The sequence below is a fragment of the Pan paniscus genome, chromosome 1, assembly GCF_029289425.2.
Source record: "Pan paniscus chromosome 1, NHGRI_mPanPan1-v2.0_pri, whole genome shotgun sequence".
Classification (NCBI taxonomy): domain Eukaryota; kingdom Metazoa; phylum Chordata; class Mammalia; order Primates; family Hominidae; genus Pan; species Pan paniscus.
The window spans coordinates 178,227,831-178,247,584 of record NC_073249.2 but is presented as its reverse complement, the minus strand read 5'-3'; the positions used below and the strand labels follow the sequence as shown (position 1 = coordinate 178,247,584).

General features: G+C 41.9%; 1 protein-coding gene across 3 annotated transcripts in view; it reads right to left on the bottom strand.

Moving 5' to 3' along the window:
• Positions 1–19,754, bottom strand: part of LOC100967527 (AGBL carboxypeptidase 4) — a 1,457,032-nt gene that overhangs the window by 56,674 nt on the left and 1,380,604 nt on the right. For all 3 annotated transcript variants that reach the window (XM_034964682.3, XM_008954952.5, XM_055093139.2), the window contains exon 10: positions 1,275–1,427. In XM_034964682.3, coding sequence (XP_034820573.1) covers positions 1,275–1,427 — 153 coding nt within the window. The remainder of the gene's footprint in view (positions 1–1,274; positions 1,428–19,754) is intronic.

Below are 19,754 nucleotides of genomic sequence, written 5' to 3'. Positions count from 1 at the left end.
TCCTGCCCTTTTCCAATATTGCTTTTGCTATGAGTTTTTCCCACCCCACAGCCTCTCTAGTTCTCAGCATGTGAGATGGGTAGTAACAGCAACCGTCTCTGGAGTTTGTTAAGGTCTTTACTGCCTGCAAAGAACTTTTATATCAAAAACTGCATTTGCCCTTCCAGGAAGCTATAATGCAGGCAGGATAGAAATTATCGTCCAGCAATTACAAAAAAATTGAGGCTGAGAAGGAGTCATGGAGAAAAGAATGGTGGGCATACAACCTCTGTTAGCAGATGTCTTGTGCTTATACAAAAGAACTGGGATTGGTAAAAGCAGACCCTGGGGAAAGGTCTGACATGTGGTAGGTGCTCAGTGAGTTTCTTTTTCTTGTTAATGCTGGAGTCAACTCCATTAAAGAAGGCCGGGAACAGTAGCTCATGCCTGTAATCCCAGCATTTTGGGAAGCTGAAGCAGGTGGATCACTTGAGCCCAGGAGTTTGAAACCAGCTTTGGCAACATAGCGAGACCCTGTCTCTACAAAATAAATAACTAAATTTTTAAAAATTAGCCAGTAGCGGCCAGGCACGGTGGCTCACGCCTGTAATCCCAGCACACTGGGAGGCCGAGGCGGGCGGATCACCTGAGGTTGGGAGTTCGAGACCAGCCAGACCAACATGGAGAAACCCCGTCTCTACTAAAAATGCAAAAAATTAGCCGGGTGTGGTGGCGCATGCCTGTAATCCCAGCTACTCGGGAGGCTGAGGCAGGAGAATCGCTTGAACCTGGGAGATGGAGGTTGCAGTGAGCCAAGATCATGCCATTGCACTCCAGCCTGGGCAATAAGAGTGAAACTCAGTCTCAAAAAAAAAAAAAAAAATTAGCCAGTAGCCCCAGCTACTCAGGAGGCTGAGGTGGGAGGATTACTTGATCTTGGGAGATAGAGGCTGCAGTGAGCCATGATCATACCACTGCACCCCGGCCTGAGTCACAGAGCGAGATCCTGTCTCAAAACAAAACAAAACAAAACAAAAACCCCAAAACAAAAACAAATGCCAGCTCATCAGCCAGCCAAAATGCTACCTTCTCAAAGAGTCTCCCACCCTGACTGGTGATGAGCAGCTTGAGGACATGGGCACATCTTGTTTACCTCTGTCTTCATCACCCACACAATACCTAACACAGAGTTAGGTGTCCCGTGGAGCTTAAAGCAAACTGAACTGAGTGAGAAGGAAGACAGGGAGGCAGGGTGTGGGGGGCTGGGGCTGGCTGAGAGAGAACTCCTGGCTTACGTAGGAGAAGTCCTCAGCATTCTGGCAGAGGAGCTTGGGAAAAATGGCCTGCCTCTGGAACCGTTCCTCATCCTCAAAGATGTTGCCATACATGAAGCCATTCATCATGGTGGAGTGGGCATGGATGTCAATATAAAACTCCAGGCTTGTTTTCTGTTGAGAGAAAGGATAACAAATGAGAAGTCTGGGCCGTAGAGCTTGTGTATAAGGGACCAGACACTACACTACACACACACACACCCCCACACCCACCCACCCACACACACACACACACACACACACACATCAAGCTGACCCTGTGTGTCAGCAGATTTAGCAGCCATTTGCAATGTGAGGGGAGGGTTTAAGACAGGTGACGATCAATTCCTCCTCACTTTTAACACGGTTTTCCCTCAGGGTCTGAAAGCACTACTATTAGCATCCCTTTTAAGAGGTCTTCAGAAAAAGTGAAATTTATTAGCTTGGGTTAAGTCATGATGTTACTTACTCAGAACAGCTAACACATTCATGACTAGACATTCGTGGAATTTATTTCTCTGATTAATGAGAAATACCTTCCAGGTAACACAATTGTATTTACTTTGGGCCTGGTTGCAGTTTTGCCCCAACTTGGCCATTTCTAGCTGGGAAGCTTGGTGTAAATCATGTCCCCACTTTGAGCCTCAGCTTTCTTATCTGAAAAACGGGTATTTTAATTCAAACCTCAGAGCATTATATCGGGAATCAAACACAGCAATAATAATTACTATATTTCTTGATGATGTAATATAAATAAAAAATAATAATTACTGTCTTACTGTATATATAATGCATGCCCAACAGCATTCTTGGAACTTTACATATAGAGTCTTAGTTAACTCTTTGAGTTAGCCTTGTGTCATGATGCCAGGTCTACCCCACAACAGCATATAAATAATGCATGAAGGAAAATGCCTTTGCAGTCTGTAAAGATGGCATTGACCAGTCTACCTCTGCTCTTTACTTACACATATTTAAGGCACTTTCTTGGTTCTTATGGTATTATTTGTTAGCCTTCCCTGAAGGTAGGAGGATTGTCTATAAAGAGCTCAGTGCCTGTAAGTAAAGGATGCTCAGTAACTACATGCAGAATGATTGAACAAACAATCCCAGAGAGATTGCTCCACATACTGTAATGGACTGACTGAAACAGAGGGTGTCGGGGGTGGGGTGATTTTTAGGCCATTAGATCTTCAATGGCCCTCAAATCCAATCTTCCCTTCTTATATATCAGCCCAGCTTATATCCATTAACCCTTTCTGAGAATAAGGGAAGACTCGCATGGGGAGGGGACTTGACCAAGCTCACAAAATAACGGGGACTGACACTCAGGCCTCCTGCCCCCTTGCACAATTAACTTATTGTCATCAATGGCCAACACTAGAAACAGCCAAGGCAAAATCTAGCCACCTCTCCATCCTCTTTCTAGTACATAGTCCTGGGAAAGAAGAAAAGTGCACATTTAGAAGGATTCTCCCTCCTTGGGATGCTTTTAAATGAAGTTAAAACCAAATGAAAACCATGTTGCTTCTAGAATGTGGGCTCAATGACTGTCATTTCATTTACCTCAGAGTTGGAGTGAAAAATTATGTCTTGCCAAGCTCCCAGTTCTCTGGGTAGCAAAAGCTGTCTTTTGGGAGATACAAGATGCACTGCTCTGTGTGATATTAAACTCATCATTTTCAGCTTTGGAGGTGGAATACACAATGATTCAACAGGAGCCCTATAAAAGTCATCTTCACAATTTTATTTTCTTCAATTGTCTGTCTTTTCCTGTGAGCTTTTGATGAGCTGCACAGGAAAGGAGGAGGTAGAAAGATGATTTAAGAAATGTGTAAGGAAAGCTACAGTTTATGTCTCTCGATGTCAGAGCTAGAGAGGCCCTTGGAAACCAGTTTCTCTGACCTTTCTCAGACCTGCTCTGAGTGGGGAGGTTGCTTGCTTAAGGTTGGCCAGCAAGTTAGTGAAGAAGCAAGAATTAGAACCTAGCTTTTCTTTTACTTTTAAATTTTTTTGAAAACAATTAAATTTAAAAAACTTATTCGTATAAATTTATGGGTGTACAAGTGTAATTTTGTTACATTTTTCTGATAACCATATAGGTGTGGCTTCCACTGTCCCATCCTGACAACTGGCAGCAGATGTGACTTCACTTTAAAGAACCAGCACCTGAATTATGTTGATTGATCATATAATCTGAAAGTCAAATGATATAAAATAATTTATAGTAAAAAATCTCCCTTCTATCAGTCACCCAGTTTTGCTTCCCAGAGACAGCTAATGCTATCAGGCTTGCATATATCTTTCCAGAGACAGTTTGTGCATATACAAGTAAATATTTCCTCTCACACCCAAACCCCCTGCTCCAAACACACAAGTGGTAGCACCATAAACACACCATTCAGATCTGCTGTTCTCTGAATATATCTTGGAGGCGATTCTTTCTTAATAAATAAAAAGTTACCTCATTCTTTGTGACAGCCATATATAAACTAACTAGTTACTTATTGATAAACATTTAATGTATTTCCAATCTTTTCTTGTTACAAAGAATGTCTTAGTGATGAAATTTGTATATATATTATTTCACACATACACAATTGTATGCAAAATAAATTCCTGGCTGGGTGCAGTGGCTCATGCCTGTAATCCCAGCACTGTGGGAGGTGAAGGCAGGCAGATCACAAAGTCAGGAGTTCGAGACCATCCTGGCCAACACAGTGAAACCCCATCTCTACTAAAAATACAAAAAATTAGCTGGGCGCGGTGGTGGGTGCCTATAATCCCAGCTACTCAGGAGGCTGAGGCAGGAGACCCGCTTGAACCCAGGAGGTGGAGGGTGCAGTGAGCCGAGATCACGCCATTGCACTCCAGCCTGGGCGACAGTGCGAGACTCCGTCTCAAAAAATAAATAAATAAATAAAATAAAATAATAAATTCCTAGAAGTGAAATTCCCAGATCCTATGTGCATTTGCAATTCTGATTAATATTGACAGACTGACCTTAGAAAGGCAGAACACCCCTAGCCTATTACCTTGACAATATAGGTGGAATAAAACTTTTTGATATTTGCCAATTTGATGGGTGAAAAGTAATATGTAAGATTAGTTTTAATCCGAATTTCTCTTAGTACTGTATAATTATCTTTTACTGTATAGTTAAGAATCTTTTCATATGTTTAAAAATGATTTGCAGCCGGGCATGGTGGCTCCCACCTGTAATCCCAGCACTTTGGGAGGCTGAGGTGGGTGGATCACCTGAGGTAAGGAGTTCAAGACCAGCCTAGCCAACATGGTGAAACACCGTCTCTACTAAAAATACAAAAAAAATTAGCTGTGGTGGTGGGCACCTGTAATCTTAGCTACTCGGGAGGCTGAGGCAGGAGAATTACTTGAACCCCGGGCGCAGATGTTGCAATGAGCTGAGATCGCACCATTGCACTCCGGCCTGGGCAACAAGAGTGAAACTCCATCTCAATCAATAAATAAATAAAACATAAAATAAATCAATAAAAGTGATTTGCATTCTCTTTTCTAAGAACTCTGTTCGTTTCCTTTGACCATTTAAAAAATCGGATTGTTGGGCTTTATTTCTTATTGACTTAGAGAAGCTATGTATTATAGAAATTAACCTTTATGTGTAATATAAAGATACGTTTGTCATTTGTCTTTCTATTTTACTTCTGTTCATGTATTTTTCATGTAGAAATTTTTAAATTTCTGATTTTTGACACAGTTTATCAATCTTTTCTTTTGTGGTTTCCTAGCTGAATTATTTTACTGTTGCTTCCATTTTATTATTTTGTTGTTTAGTTTTCAATGTTTTGTTTCAGTTTCAATTTATATGGTCATGGAATGTGAGGTAAGGGTTAAATTTCACTGTTTCAACACCATATATTGAATTGTGCATCTCTTCCCCACTGACATTTCTATCCCCCTTGCCATTTGGTTGGGATCAAATGGAATGTGGGCAATGACAATAACTTCCAGACCTGCCCATAAAACTCCTCGTACACAATCACCCACATTCTCTCTTGCCCTTCTGCATGGGTAGCTACACGTAAAAAAATGATGATATCCTAAGAAGAAAGAAGCCTATATCCTCGACTCAACACTTAGAGGACAACAGCCAGGAGAGTCACCTGCTCTGCATCAGACTGATGTAAGAGAGAAGTGAATCTTCACTGAATTAAGCCACTGAAATTTGGGGATTGTTTATTATAGAAGCTAATATCATTCATCTTGACTAGTACAAAATCTCAATTCAAAAAGCCTTATTTTATCCCTCAGGCTGAGTTAACAGCCTCCTCTGCGCTCTTATAATTCAAGGTACATATCTCTCTCATGGCACTTACCACATGAGATGATAATCTTTTATTTTCATTTCCCTCCAGAATGTGAGCTCTTTGAGGGCAAGGATCTTATATTGCTGATCTTTTTCAATCCACAGGACCAGAACAAGGCCTGGTATATAGTAGGTCATCATTAAAGGTTTACAAAGGAATGAATAAGAAAATGAACTGAAGGAAGGATAAGTGAATTAATGAATAAACAAATGCATCTTAAGTTGTTCCAAGAGTAAAACCAGGTACTCTTCTGTGGCTGTGCCGGACCAAGGGGTGTGTGTCACAAATGTAGGGCCCTGAATTACAATTTGGGAATGAGAATAGAAGGTGGGGGATGGGGAGAGCATCTCCGTTCTTTCCTTCCAAACTTAAGGACCTTAATTAAAACAGAATGATGAAGGGCTGTCCCCTTGCCAGCAGCCAGCAGCTCATCTTGCAATCAGGGGCCTAAAGAGTAAATTAAAATCAGTGCCAATAAAATTAAAACTACTTTGGGGCATATTTGCAACATAATTTAGTGTGGAGTTTGCTTCCACCTAGACACCAGGGAGGAAATGGGTTTTCTTTCTCTATTCTGAGCTGCTACCCTGCTTCATCTCACTTGGCACAGGCCAAAACCTGAGCTTGGTGCTCTGATGTGGGGCCGTATCCTTCACATTTTGGCAGCACTTCGGAGTTTATCACAAATTCAGTTCAGTGAAGGAAGGTCCATCCAGGGCAATCCAATCCAGGAAGGACAGAGGAGTTTTATCTCAGGTTTGGAGACGCCATGGGGAAGAAACTGAAGCTTAGGCAGGAATAACCGCAAGTTGAGCAGGGTGAGCTTTGTTATTATTTCTGTTTTACAGAGGAGGAAATGGAAGCTCAGAAAGCTCAAGTAACTTGCCCAGCATTACGCAGCAAGATGTGGCAGAGTCGGGACTGAAACCCAGGCCTCTGGCTATAAACTCTCCATGTCCTGTACCCTGCTGTCCTCACAGGAGCTTGCAGCCTAGCAAAGCAATTACTTGATTACAGTAAGGCAAGCCCCATGCAGGTTCCTTCAGCTCTGAGCTGAAGGATTGTGGGGATCTGTGACTGGGATTATTGCCCTTAGACTCTCAAAAAGGCATTGAGGTATGTGTGTGGGAGGAGCAAGAAGTGTTGGAGAACTTCCAGACACATTCCTCCTTCAGATTTACCCCAGGAAGATGTTTTCCCCTGGGACTGAGACAAAGAAGCCCCAAATCTATTCTTTTCATTATTAACTAAAATGTCTCCCTGTCTGTTTTTTAAGGAATGAAAGCTATTTCTGTGTTCTAAGGCAGGGAGGAAAAATTTTCAGAAAAATTGAGGACTCTTTCTTTAATATCAACCAAGCAAATCAAATAAACAAAATAATGCAAAGGTTCTTTATCATTCATACTGTATATTTATTTAAAAATTTTTGTAGAGACAGGGTTTGCTATATTGCCCAGTATAGTCTGGAACTCCTGGGCTCAAGCAATTCTCCTGCCTCAGGCTCCCAAAGTGCTGGGATTATAGGTGTAAGTCACTGTGCCCAGCCCATAGCATATACATATATATATTTCTGAAGTGGCACGGTGAAGGCTTTCTTCCTCAGATATGTCCTGAACGTGGCTGGGCAGAAATTCCTGCCACAAAAAAAGGGATATAATAAGTCAAGGGGACAAAGAAAGGAACAACCACATAAGAAATCCAGACAGCCAGCTCAAGGAACCAAGGGGATGGGCCACGGGCACTTCACCTCCTGCCTCTCTCCATCCTACACTCCGGCCTTCTAGAACCGCTGTAACTTCCCAAGCACACTGGTGTTCTCGTACTCTGGGCTTTTGTGTCTATTCCTCCAGGTGAGAATGCTTATCCTCTTCCTTTCACCTTCTGGCAACATCTTGTTCACCTTTTACTGCTTATCCCAAATGGGCCCTTGACAGAGAGGTCTTCCTGGACGCTCTCAGGGATAGCAGCTCCCTTCCCTGGAATCCCACAGATTAAAAAAAAATATCCTTCTGTTAAGGTATTTATCATCTAGCTTATTCATTCATCCATTCATCTGGCAAATATCTACTGTGAACCTACTATGTTCCTGGTGCTATCATAGGACTTCAGGGTGAACAAAACAGATAAGATTCCTGCCTTTAAGTAGCTAACACCCAGGTGGGGTTTACAAACTATAAACATCAGATAAGCAAGGTAATTGCAGATTGTGAAACATGCTAGAAATGCACTAGGATAAATAACATGATGGTGAATAACACAGTGGATGGGGGGAAAGTCTACTTTAGGTAGTGTGATCAGGGAAGGCCTCTGACATTTGAATTAAGCCTCAAAAGATGATAAGAACCAGCCATTCAGCCAGGTGTGGTGGCATGCACCTGTCAAGCAAGAAGACTCTTCCTGGCAAAATTGTCTTTCAAAAAGGAAATGGAGATAAAGATTTTCCTGTACAAACAGAAGAGAACAGGGAGAAGGAGAGGGAAAGGAAAGGGGAGAGGAGAGGAGGGGAGGAGAGAGGAGGGGAGGAGAGAGGAGGGGAGGGGAGGAGAGAGGAGGGGAGGGGAGGGGAGACAGAAAAGGAAAGAAAGAAAAGGAAGAAAGGGCGGAAGGAAGGAAGGGAAGAAAGAGAGAGAAAGAAAGAGAAAGAGAGAAAAAGAAAGGAAGAAAGGAAAGAAAAAGGAGAAAGAAAGAAAAAAAGAAAGAGGGAGGGAGGGAAGGAGGAAGGAAGGAAGGAAGAAAAAGAAAGAAAGAGAGAAAGAAAGGGAGAAAAACCAGACATTCAAAGAAGTCAGCCAAAGAATCCTGGGCAAAACAAAGGCCCCAAAGCAAGGATGAGTGTATTGTTTTCAAAAACCAAAGGGAAGGCCAGTAGCCAGATTGTGACAAACACTGGAGCTAAGCCTGGACAGGTTTGCAGGGTCCAGATCACACAGGGCCTTGAAGGCCAGGGTTAGAATTTGGAGTTTATCCTATGTACAGTAGAAAGACATTTTAACAGGGGAATACTGAAAAACATACCTTGCCTATCATGCAGATAATGGATTTTAGGGGGGCATGAATGAGGCAGTTGAGACAGTTCCCCTAAGCAATCACAGTACAGTCATGCAGCACTTAATGATGGAGATAAGTTCTGAGAAATGCATCACTAGGTTATTTCATCATTGTGTGACCATCATAGAGTGTACTTACACTAACCTAGATGCTATAGCCTACTACACACCTAGGGTATATGGTTATAGCCTATGGCTCTTAGGTTACAAACCTGTACAGCATATGACTGTTTTAAAATAAATTTAATGAGGCCAGGCATGGTGGCTCACACCTGTAATCCCGGGACTTTAGGAGGCCAAGGCAGGCGGATCAATTGAGGTCAGGAATTCAAGACCAGCCTGACCTACATGGGGAACTCCCGTCTCTACTGAAAACATGAAAATTAGCTGGGCATAATGGTGCACACCTGTAATCTTAGCTACTCAGGAGGCTGAGGCAGGAGAATCACCTGAACCTGGAGGTGGAGGTTGCAGTGCATTGGCACAATCTCGGCTCACTGGGATTACAGGTGTCAGCCACCACGCCTGGCCTCATTAAATTTATTTTAAAACATTTTAGTTCTTCAATAATAAATCAACCTTAGCTTACTGGGACTTTTTTACTTTATAAACTTTTAATTTTTTAAACTTTTTGACTCTTGTAATAACACTTAGCTTAAAACACAAACACATTATACAGCTGCACAAAAATATTTTCTTCTTTTATTACTCCATAAGCTTTTTCTTCTAGTTATAAATTATGGGTTTTTAAATTTTTAAACATTTTTTGTTGAAAACTAAGGCACAAACACAAACATGAGCCGAGAGCTACATAGGATCAAGATCATCAACATCGCTGTCTTCCACCTCCACATCTTATCACACTGGAAGGTCTTCAGGGACAATCACATGCATGAAGCTGTCATCTCCTATGATAACAATCCCTTCTCGTGGAACACTTCCTGAAGGACTTGTTGAGACTTTTTAGAGTTAACTTTTTGTTTTAAGAAGAAGTACACTCTAAAATAACAATAAAAAGTATAGTATAGAAAATACATAAACCAGTAACATAGTTACGTATTATTATTAAGTGTTATGTATTATACATAATTGCATTTCCACTTTTGTATATGACTGGCAGCACAGCAGGTTGGTTTACCCCAGCATCACCACAAACACGTGAATGAGTAATGCATTCCCCTATGCCTTACAACAGCTGTGATGTCACCAGGTGACAGGAATTTTTCAAGTTCATCATAATCTTATGGGACCACCATTGTACATGTGGTCTGATGCTGAAATGTCATTATGCAGTGCTTAACTACAGCTTAAGTAAGAGAGGTGGTGGTAGAGGTGAGAAGACATATTTAATAAATATTGTGGCCACACCTCCATAGAACCTGCACATAGATTACATGTGGGAAGAATCAAAGGTTTATGACTTGAACACTAAGTAGATGGTGGTTTCATGTACAGAAATGGAGAAGACTGGGTTGGAGCCCAGCTGGGATAGTGGTTAGGAAATTGAGAGTTCTGATAGGCTCTTCACAGTTTGAAATGACAGGAAGTGTCAAGTAGGCAGTTGAATTCATGAAAGAAGAACCCTGGGGGAGAGGACTGGACTGAAGGTATAAATATAGGAATCATTATCATTGAGGTGTGTGTAACACCTCTGGGAGAAAGCGTGGACTAAGAGGAGGTCCTGGGACTGAGCCTGGAGGCCTCTAAAGTTGAAAGTTTAGCTAAAAGAGAAGGAAAGGAGACCGTGGAGTGGTCAGAGAAGAAAGAAGGTGAAAGAATACAAGGAAAGTGTGGTTTTATGAAAACCATGAACAACAACAGAAAAAAAATTAAGAAGGAGGGCGTGGCCTGTGAATCCTTCGAAGCCTAGAACTGCATCTGGTTCACTTCCATATCCGCAAGGTATATCATAGGGCCTGACACACAGTAAGTACTCAGGCAACAATTGCCGAGTGACTAAATGAATAAATAAATGAATGGGCCAGCTATCTTAGACTCAGAGAAAGGGGTATAGGGGTGTGGGAAGTTCCCAGGGCCTAGATTCTATCTGGAAGAGCTATGGGGGAGGATAATAATAACAACATAGCCCTTACTTTATGCCAGGGGCAGGCACTCATTAATCCTCCCACAACCTTATCAGATAGAAACATCATTTACAAACAAGAACACTCAGGAATAGAGTGGTTGTGTGGGAACCCGAGATCACACAGTGGTAACTGGCAGAGCCCAAGCAGTCTGGCTCTGCAATCCATGCACTTAAACATGACACCATAAAAGCTGTTGATATTTATGCAGTACTTCTTAAGTATGGTTCTGTAATTATAACAATCCTATAAGGGTAATAACATCATATAAGGAAACCAAGGCAAAGAGCTTGCAAGTGGTAGATCTTAGATTCAAAACCAAGTGTTTCTGACCTGGGGCTAAGCTCTATTCAGAATAGCCCAGCCCTGTATTTGTGGCCTCCTTGACCTCAGCAGAATATATTTCAGGATTATTCTGAGACTAATGCTTAGGTGTGGAGAAAATGCATCAGAAGCAGCAAGATGAGAAATAAAAACGTATTTTTTTCTACTTCTAATTAGTCTCTTACAATCTGACTCTACTTGCACATAAATGGAGGCATTTCTGCATCTCCTAGGGATCCAGGAAGAGCCAGGTCTGGCCTGGCAGGAAGGAGCCTTCCTTTGCTTCCATTCCCTTTCTCCACCTCTATACCTGGAAACAGAGAGAGATGAGAGGCTCAGCCCAGGAGGTTTGGGTTTATAATAGACCTTCCCAGGGCAAATGATGAACTCCTGACCTCTGCCTCCTGCTCCCTTCAGTGACTGGTGATAGCCATAATGACTATGATAATGATAATGGTGATAAAAGGGTACTCATGAGAGTAGTGTGGTTTGGGGGTCTGGTAGACTTGGCTTCAAGTGTTAGTTTCACCATGGTTGAGCTTTAAGACCTGTAGAATTCACTTTCCCTCCCTGAGTTTCAGTTTAATCACTTGAAATTTGAAGATAACAATCACAAATTCACACACTGTCATAGAGGTAAATGAAGTAACTGGCTTTGTGCCTACCAAAATGTGTGACAGCTTATACACTGTCAATATATTCTTTTGAATCACACAATGACACTATGTGCAGGTGCTGTGCTTGGCACTGGGGATATGGACCTCCTGGAGCTCAAAACCTTGTGAAGAAGAAAGACATTTTACAAGTAACTTTCTGTGCAATGAGGAATGTGAAGAAGTGCGAGTACTATGGTAGCATAGAGTTAAGAGGAGCTTGGGGACAAGCTTACATATATGTACATTTCTTCCTTGTTCAATATGAAATCTATTGACAATAACCACCATCTTGCACATTTATACAGTTATAAACCATTTTCACACCAATCATTTGATTCTTTCAACACTCCATGGAAGTCAATAGGATTATGATCTTAGTTTCTCAGAAGAAGCTCAGAGCCTGGCTTATCAAGATCTCACAACAAATTATGAGTTGAGATGGGATTCGAGCTTACATCTCACCACTCCAAAACCTCTGCTTGATCCTCAACTTGGGAAGTCATCCTATGTGCTCAGTTCTGTATTGAAAGTGCACACAGATACAAGTAGAAAAGCCAGGCCTTCCCTCAGAAAGCCCCAGTCTGAGCAGGAAAACAAGACAAAAAAATCAGGGAGCTCTCAACTAAGAAGAGGACTGAGATACAATTTTTAAGGCTGTGAGAACTGAGGAACATTTTAATTTGATAATTAAAAGTTAATGTTGCTTCATTATAAATCAAAGGCTGATAAAACTAGGGCACCCTCAGGCACATATTTAGGAACTCAGTAAATAGTTGTGGCCTGAATGCTTGGGGACACCTATCTCAGGAGATTGCTTGCTGGCTCAGAGAGGTAATGATACATGTCTAACCACTCAGCTGCAGGGACAGGAGTCCTTGGTCTATGCCAGGATTTTTCTTCCTAGGAAACTCATCTTGGCTCTCTACTAAGCTGCTACGTGACCCTGGAGAAGTCCTTCTCCCTCTCTGGACTTCAATTTCCCCACTTAGAGGACAGATTCAGTGACTTCTCAGGGCTCTTTCCACCATTATATCCTGAGTCTTATATCCTTCCAAAATCTCATCTTCCTGCTTTGCAGTATTGCTGTTGTTGTTGTTTTCTCTTTCATTTGGCCTCTAATTGAGGACAGATCTTGCCAGTCTTTCTACCTTATCTCCTTCAAGACACAAGTGCAAGGTCATTTTCCTTGGCATGGCCCTGTGGGGAGAGCCTGCTGCGAGACAGCAGTTCAATCATTCCCCCACACTAATGCAGTCTTTCCACTTGGCAGAGTGCACATCACTACTTTTCAAAGAAGTGTTCGAGGGTGCCAACATTCATGCTGAAATTATGTACTTTATCCTAGGGAAAAATAAAATGGTTCCTATCTGCTTTATTTGGTGTAGGCAGCTGGAAGAGCGAAAACAGGAAGAAGAAAGGTACAGGCAGGCACTTGGCATCTCTCCCTTCATTCTTTCTTCCTCTTTCTTCTCTAACTCTCTCATCTTGCCCCTTTTCTCTTCTCCCTCTTCATTCCTTTTCTTCTTCTGTTCCCCCTTTCCCACCTCTCTCTTTCTTCACTGTATAGTAGGGAAGGCAGACAAGGGAACAGTTTAAATGTACATATGCCTTTCAGGTGCTGTAAGAGACATAAGTGAAGACTGGGTGAAAGTATGGCTGAAGGAACCATTCAATTAGTGGTGGTCAGGAAAGACTTTACAGAGGAGGTGACTATTAAGCAAGGTCTTGACAGATGAGAAGGTGTTCACCAAGGGAATAAGGAAAGGATCCTCCAGTGGAGAGAAAGACAGTGTAGGCAGAGGGAGCCTGTGGGCAAAAGCCCCAAGCCTAAAACCACTAGCCCATTGAGGGAACAATATATTGGGGCCCAGCGCAGTGGCTCATGCCTGTAATCCCAGCTCTTTGGGAAGCTGAGGCAGGTGGATCATGAGGTCAGGAGGTCGAGACAATCCTGGTCAACATGGTGAAACCCTGGCTCTACTAAAAATACAAAAATTAGCTGAGTGTGGTAGTGCATGCCTGTAATCCCAGCTACTGGGAAGGCTGAGGCAGGAGAATTGCTTGAACCAGGGAGTCAAAGAATGCAGTGAGCCGAGATTGCGCCACAGCACTCCAGCCTGGCAACAGAGCAAGACTCCGTTTCAAAATAAAATAAAGTGTTTAGCACAGTTGAAGAGCAGGGGAGGGGACACAGAGGGGGGGTGAGGAAACAGACTAGAGAGGCTTCCAAAGACCCCTACATGGAAGGCCTTGTAAGTCACTAAGGAGTCATGAATTTTCCCTATAAAACGGAAATAGAGAGCCACAGAAGTGTTTTATGAAATTATAACAGGATTACATTTACATTTTAGCAAGATTGTTCTGGAGGCTGTGACGAGAATTAGTGGTCATAAGACTCAAAGGCAGGTAGACTAGTTAGAACATTTTTGTTATAATCCAAGTGAGAACTAATTTAAAAATGATAAGGTCCTCAATTAAAGCAAGGGCTAGGACTGAGCACGGTAGCTCATGCCTGTAATCCCAGCACTTTGGGAGACCGAGGTAGGTGGATCACCTGAGGTCAGGAGTTTGAGACCAGCCTGGACAAAACACTGTCTCTACTAAGAAAAACAACAAAACAACAACAACAACAACAAAAACCAAAAATTAGCTGGGCATGGTGGCACGCCTGTAATCTCAGCAACCTGGGAGGCTGAGGCACGAGAATTGCTTGAACCCAGGAGACGGAGGTTGCAATGAGCCGAGTTGGCACCACTGCACTACAGCCTGGGCTACAGAGCGAGACTTCGTCTCAAAACAAAACAAAACACAAAGCAAGGGCTGGGAGGATGTGAAGAAGCGTCCAAACATGAGACCCACTACAAAGCAAGATTGACAGTTTGCAATATGGGACCTAAGTTTGGACTGATTCCCAGGTTTCTGGATTGAGGGGGGGCATCCACTGAGACTGGAGATGTCACCATCTTATAAGTTTGAGCTGTATGTTTGCCTCCTTGGTACGTGTTCCCAGTTAGAGTGAGATGCTATCAGATGTGCTATGGTTATGATATTTTGATCCAAACAAGTTGATTTTTTCTAAATATGGCTATTTGAACGAAAAGAACGTTTCCCCCATGTAATCATGTGTTTTCCGTATAAATAGAACTCTTTATTAATATAAATTAAGCATAAGTGACTACAGAGGAGGTCTACCAAAAAAAAAATTTAAGTATAAGCATTGCACACTTTTGTTAGGATACAGAATCAAGGTTTTTTTTAAAAAAAAAATTCAAACACTTACATACACATAATCAAATACTTAGGCCCTCTATTACAATGTAAATGGGATACTGGCGGGCTTTTCTCTAGCTATTGCTCTGCTATAGGCATTCACTCCCTCCAAAGAGAGGACTTTTGATTTTTATGAACTGCTTCACTTAGCCAGAAAGCAGCAAGGAGTGAGGGAGTGGTTGTGAGAGTTAAGCAAGGGTTGGACAAGGAGGTGTGGGTAACAAACAAGCTTTATGTCTTGGATTGAAGGGAAGTCCCACAACAATGCAAGCTCCTTCATCCATATCTACATAAAAACCTTCATCAAAATCAGACAGAATGAATTTGTGTCTTTTCTGGCTCTTTGAATTGTTTGGAGTTTTGCTCTCCTAGCCCCTTTCCTTTGACACATGAAATACTATCAACAACCTACACAACTTGTTTATAGTCATTATCTCATTCTTAACGTACCTGTTTTACAGATAAATGCATTGCTTAAGTTTACACAGCTAGTAAGCGTCAGAGCCAAGGATAAAATCTAGATCTATCCATAATACAAGTTCTTCCCACTCTATCACTCTGTCTTGATTCCTTTATCTTTGGGTTTGTCATGGGGAGCCAAGAGGATGAATTATTGGTAGGCAAGGAATATATTTTCCACATGTGAATATCAGGTCCTCAAGAATCTGCCTTCGTCCCCAACCTCATTTCCTACTCTCTGCTGATAGGCAATCTATGCTTTCTCCATGCCAAATTGAGAGCTTCCAGACTGTGTGATGCTCCTCTGTGCCCTCCAAGGCTTTGCTCATGTTGTTCCCTCAGGCAGGAACACCTTGCCCTGCCCAGCCTTCCTCCAGGACCCAATATAAGCAACCCTTCCTCTAAAGGCTTCCCTAACCCATGTCCTTCTTCACATCTATTGTCACTCAACCCTTCTTTTTTATTGTACCTATTTCACTGTTTCATTATTATTGCTTTGTGTCTCTATTTCTCCCACTGGACCAAGCACTCCTCAGGACCTGAAATCACATTGTCTTCATTTTAATAGGTCCAACATCTAGCGTAGTGTCTGGCACATAGTAGGTGCTAAGGAAATCCTTATTGAATGAATAGATGGATGAACTAATGATGGAGAAGATATTATCTTTGAGCAGAGACTCTCTCCATCCTTTATCTTCTCTGAGAAATGCTATTGTTTAACAGGGAGAGAGAAAGGCAGACCTCAAAGTGATACAACGGGTAAAAAATTATTCCCTATTCTCTTGGGTTCTTTCTCTTTTTTTCTTCTTCTTGCTATTGGAACAAAAATAAAGAGTACATCATAAGCAAAGCTGTATTTTCTGTTTATTGCCACCAGGTTAATAACAGTAATGGTGTGAGAAGAAAATGAGGTGTTACGTAAAACCCCGCATTGCAGATTTTGCTGCTGATGTAAAGAACTCAATAAAGTGTAACACTTTAATCATGGAGATAAAAATCACACAGCAACTTCCCACAGGCTTTCAGAGCCTTAAGACAAAATAGTTGTGGGGAAATGAGAGATGAGAGAAGAATATTATCAGGCATCAGAAAAGTTGTGCTTGGGCTTTTTTTTTTTCCTTCTCTAAAAAATGGAATAAGCTTTTTATATCTACTTCCAAGACACCTTGCATGAATTTCTGTATTCTCTGGAGGACATGCTCAAACTTCTGGAGGAGGATTTGCTCATTCTTCGTAAAAATGGATTTGTTTACAGAGAACTAAAATTCCTGTCTCTTGGTTGACTTCATGGCATTTTAGGAAAACAGAGGCAGTCTCTAAAAATGAAAGAAGGACTTAGATGGAGGTAAAGAGGCTGGTGATAATAAAGTCTCGGTTTCTATGATGGTCTGGAATTCAGGAAAAACATCATAGTAGAAGATGGGAGCTCTTGTGCCAACTCTGACACTTTGGAGAAATCACCTTCTTGCCTCTGTTCCTCAGTTTCATCATTCTTCAAAAAAGGATCTCCAAAGGGGTGCACTACATGATCTCCAAAGGCATTCCAGATCTGACACTCCATAGTCTGTGAAGCTCCCAGCAAGAAGGCCAGCTGGTGGTTTAGCTCTTGGCATTTGCTGTTGTGGTTCTGGACTACTGCAGTAGGCTCCCAGCTGGCCTCTCTGTTTCTACTCAAAATACCTCCTTCCTTTCCCCATCACCTAAATCCATTTTCCATCCTGCAGCCAGAGTGATCTATGAATAACAAGAGGAAACTATGCATACACCCTGGAAACTATATGTGCACTGCTGTAAGATGGCACGAGGAGGGGTCATGCAGAGAAGGGGTCTAAGATTAGAGATCTGGGCTCAAACATTGAACTGTCTGTGTGACTTCAAAGGAGTTACTTTATGTCTCCAATTCTCAGTTTCTTTACCAGTCAAAAGAAGGTTACAATGAGATCACTCATGTCACCAAGCAGACATGGGTTAAATGAGCTAGTGCATGTCCAAGTGCCTGAAACATAGGAGGTGTTCAGTAATCTTTTTCATACCATAATAATTATTTCAGGTGTAATTAAAAATGAGGGCATATTCTAGGGCTGTGCTGTATAAGTAGTCATTTGTGACTACTTAAATTTAAATTAATTAAAATTAACTTAAAAAATATAGTTCCTTTGTCCTACTAGCCACATTGTAGGTGCTCAATAGCCACTGTGATAGACAACGCAAAGGAAATCTAACACCATCATAGAAAGTCTATTGAACGGGCCAGGTGCGGTAGTTCACTCCTGTAATCCCAGCACTTTGGGAGGCTGAGGCGGGCGGATCACCTGAGTTCAGGAGTTCAAAACCATCCTGCCCATCATGATGAAATCCCATTTCTACTAAATATACAAAAATTAGCCAGGTGTGGTGGTGTGCGCCTGTAATCCCAGCTCCTCAGGAGGCTGAGGCAGGAGAATCGCTTGAATCCAGGAAGCAGAGGTTGTGGTGAGCTGAGATTGCGCCATTGCACTCCAGCCTGGGTGACAAGTGCAAGATTCCATACCCCCACCCCCAGAAAAAAAGAGAAAGTCTGTTGAACGGCACCATTCTAGTATCTTAGCCATCATAAACAGTGGATTCAAATGTAAAGCATATATCCATATACAACTATGCTTACACAAACACATCTACTTTTATACACACAAACTCACACTTGCATACAAAACCACAAAACAGGGTGTTAAGGAAAAATAATCTAAGTCCTGACTCCGAGTCAATCCATCAAGCATACAAAAAATCAGGTCCTGTGTAAAACAGCTCACATTGGACATCATTTAATCCTTATGACAACTTTAGTAGGAGGTATTATCCTCATTTTGCTGATTCTGACATTGAAACTCAGAGTGGTTGAATAACTTGATTGAAGTCACAAAGCTTCTAAGTGGCAGAACAGGACTTATTCCCCACGATACAATACTGCTTCTGAAGGGGCATTTCAGAAGACAAGGGGCTCAGAGGACAAAGTCATCACAAACTCTTTACGATCTTTGTTCAAGATGCCAATGATTGGAACTGCCTGGGGACTATCTGGCAGTCCCAGGTTAGTCCCAGAGCCTATAGAATTCAATGAAATTGACTCTCATTCTAGGTTGAAAGCTTTCAATCTAGTTTTCTTGGCTTATGGAGTGTGGCAGTGTCAGAGCTATGTGAGATTCAAGTCTTCAGAAAAGGCCTGGGAGCACATGAGAAAGGTGAAGAAGGTAATAAAACTGTAAAGAAGAAGGGATCTTCTAAGCCATCTAGAGAAGTGTTCTTTTCACAACTTATTTTCCTCTCTTATTTTAAAGACATGGGCTCTCAAAAATTGCATGGTGAGGGGTGGAGAGGAGATTGCATGTGAGGATTATGATAACTTGAATGGCTCTATGTCAGTAACTGCCTGTGAATACAGACAAGAACAGCTAATGAGTCAGAGAAGTGGATGGATGGATGGATGGATGGATGGATGGATGGATGGATGGATGGATAGATGGATGGATGGACAAGACAGGCAACTGGACATATAAGCAGTAAGTTAGAAACACATAACAGAGTTAGAAACACGTAACAGAGGCTTCTATTCTAGCTTTTTGTGTACTTCTGCTACACTCTGATCCTCTAGAAGGCTGGTATTGTTTCTGATTTATTATAAACTCCCTCTGTCACCAGATATAGCATGATATCCAGCCTAGAGTCAGCACTAAAAGAAAGTTTGTTGAAAAAAAACCAAACACCCGAGAGAGCAATAGCTAGATAACAATAATCCTTCACATTTGTATGGTACTTTGTAATATATAAAAAGATTTGCATGCAATATAACACTTAATCCCAAACCTAACCTTTTGAGGTTGGCGTTATGATCCTCATTTTATTGATGAGGGACCCTTGGCTCAGTGTGGTGAAGTGACTTGCCTAGGGTTACGTAGGGAAGCCAAGGGATCAGATAAATAGGCCAGATAGAGGCTGATAACCAGGCAGACACAGGCAGACAAGACAGAGGAGGCCAAGATGTGGATAAATGATGGAGACAAATGGAGATGGATGGATAGATGCTGAGAGAGCCTCTAATCTCTTCTCATTCAATCCATCCTCTATGCATGGCTGGAAATAACTTTCCGAAGCACAAATCTCAGCATGCCACTCCTCCACTTAACAAACTTCTGTTACTCTCCTGAAGCCTGAAGGATAATGTTCTACCACAAAAAGCCTTCATGATCTGGCCCTACCCACTTCTCTAGCTTTATGTCTTACCACTTTTCTATAACGTTTT